Source organism: Penaeus japonicus, unplaced genomic scaffold, assembly GCF_977035675.1.
Source record: "Penaeus japonicus unplaced genomic scaffold, GWHDUDI00000001_assembly GWHDUDI00000003, whole genome shotgun sequence".
In the NCBI taxonomy this organism is placed as follows: Eukaryota; Metazoa; Arthropoda; class Malacostraca; order Decapoda; family Penaeidae; genus Penaeus; species Penaeus japonicus.
This window is the reverse complement of record NW_028234405.1, coordinates 7,624,333-7,626,832: the sequence shown is the minus strand read 5'-3', so window position 1 is coordinate 7,626,832 and position 2,500 is coordinate 7,624,333. Positions and strand designations below refer to the sequence as shown.

General features: G+C 42.7%; 2 protein-coding genes across 2 annotated transcripts in view; both read right to left on the bottom strand.

Annotated features, from left to right (window-relative positions):
- Positions 1-2,500, bottom strand: part of LOC122250894 (uncharacterized) — a 391,291-nt gene that overhangs the window by 72,693 nt on the left and 316,098 nt on the right. The window lies entirely within an intron of this gene.
- The window catches only part of LOC122250835 (N-acetylgalactosamine-6-sulfatase-like), an 18,610-nt gene that overhangs the window by 13,484 nt on the left and 2,626 nt on the right, over positions 1-2,500 (bottom strand). Inside the window, exon 2 of the mRNA XM_086553995.1 lies at positions 1-124. Within this exon, the coding sequence (XP_086410121.1) occupies positions 1-124 (124 nt within the window). The remainder of the gene's footprint in view (positions 125-2,500) is intronic.

Below are 2,500 nucleotides of genomic sequence, written 5' to 3'. Positions count from 1 at the left end.
ACGGAGAGCACAGGGGCGCCGCGGTGTACAGGGCAGTGGCACTCGTACCCTCGCGGGCAAGGAGGTCAATGTTGGGCGTCTCCCTGCTCGGTTCACCATTTATGCCCAGGTCACCCCAGCCCATCTGCGAGGGAGCGAGAAATTGACATTCAAATTTGAAAGGGTTTATTTAGGTCAAACATACTAGGTAAAAGTAGATAAATAGACAGAAAGGGGGGGAGGAGAGAGAGAGGAGGGGGGAAGGAGAGAGAGAAGGAAAGAGAGAGAGAGAGAGAGACGGGGGGGGGGGGGGAGAAAGAGAGGGAGAGAGTGTGTAACCTTGAAATAACCATTTATATACATTATGTATGCTGTAATTGTTATTATGTCCATCGAATATTATTTGCACATGTATGATTTTGCTATCGTATTCTATATCATGCAATAGTCAATATAATATGTATCTTTCATGTAATTTTATTTTTTAAATATATATTCTACCACATACACATATATACATACATATACGTACGTTCGTTGCTTCACGTATCTGTCTACCCTTCTCTTATTGTCACACCAGACATACCAGTCTTGTTTTGTCTTTCCCTTTGCAAGAGCTATGCACTGATGCAACACTTCCCTCGTCACATTCCAAATGCCACATGCCACAAGAAAACACGTGATTCACACATATCCTGAGACAAGTCACACATTGTGGTAGACAGTCTCCTCTCTGAGAGCAGAGGAGCAATACCTCGCTCCTCCTCGGTGGAGCAGCCCTCACTCCAACGTCCTATTGTTCAAGCTTAGTAATAAACCAAGAAAGCTGTTTCTGCCGTGTTCTTCACACCCTAAGCCACGTTATCACACACATGCAGAGTCCAACTCGGACCTGTTAAAGGGAGGGAGGGAGGAAGGAAGGAAGGAAGGAAGGAAGGGAGGAAGGAAGGAAGGGAGGAAGAGAGAGAGAGAGAGAGAGAGAGAGAGAGAGAGAGAGAGAGAGAGAGAGAGAGAGAGAGAGAGAGAGAGAGAGAGAAGAGAGAGAGAGAGAGAGAGAGGAGAGGGGGAGAGAGAGAGAGAGGAGAGGGGAGAGAGGGGGAGAGAGAGGAGAGAGAGAGAGAGAGAGAGAGAGAGAGGAGAGAGAGGAGAGAGAGAGAGAAGAGAGAGAGAGAGAGAGAGAGAGAGAGAGAGAGAGAGAGAGAGAGAGAGAGAGAGAGAGAAAGAGAGAAAGAAAGAGAGAAAGAAAGAGAGACAGGGAGGTGGGAGGATTGGTTGATTTTGATTTTGAAAAAGTTTATTCATGCTATATACACCGTATAAATATGAAAAGGCATATGAACTATGCCTACATGGTTTGTACAACAGTTCATGCTAAATTCTGAGACATTCATTTATGATGAAACAACATTACGGTGAGCCTGTCAATTGATATAAGACATAGTAGTAGATGTATATCTCTCTAAGGAAGGCTTTGTAAATATATCAATCACAGGAAAAGTTCTTGTGTTTACGTAATGTATCTGATAAAATGTCGTCCTCTATAAAGGATGTTGCAATACTGTACAATGTTTCATGTTCATTCTTTTCACGAAACTCTTCAATCAAAGAACATATTACATTGTGTTCAAGGGTGTGTGAATATGGTTGACTGCGTAACTAACTTTCAATTCCTTCAGCATTGTTTGAGGCACTGTACTCCCAGTAATATTTGTGGCCAAGCCGAAATCTTGCAATCACTACACCAAGCTGTCTCGTAACTTCATTTATCTTGCCGTAGATGTGCTTTGTCTTGGACATCAAGTTATGATAAATGACTGATCTGCTTGTGTCTTTGTTCGACACTTATCTCGGCTTCAGCCTGAGTGGAGAGATTTTTTTCATTATGATCTGATGTACTTGCCCAGTCATTACACCAATGTCATACTCAATAGTATCCCTATGACTGCATGACAGAGAATCAGCCATAGCATGTAACTCTAGATTTATGTGTGATGGCACCCACAGTCGTGTGTTGCAGTTTCTGTGTGAGTTTAGAGCAAGGAGTGAGGAGAGGGAGTCGGTTTTGATTAGTGTATTATCTCCCGTAAGATCAGCTATCTTGAGAGTAATGAGTAAATCAAACAGCCCTGCCTACAGGATAGAGACGCCCAGCTGTTGAGATTGAATGCAACATCGCTAATCCTTCTAGTGGCATCGCATACGACTGCAACACATGCGGCTAAACCTGTGGCTGAAGTTACAGACCCATCAGCAAAAATAAGTTGCTTTGTCTCCTATTCTCACTTGATCTCATTTTTTTCAGAATATAATTTCTCCCTTTCGCTTTCAAGTGGGCGCTGATTTTCATTTTCATTTTTTTTTTTTTTTTGAAGGACATTTGCTTTGATGATATCAAAGTGTTTCACCTCCCATAGCGGAGGAGAATGTTTTTGAGGGATGCCTTTGCAGAACCCTGTCATATTAAGGCTTTGAAGCTCTAAGCATATTTTCTAGATCAAATCTTATCAGTGGCACCCTGTAG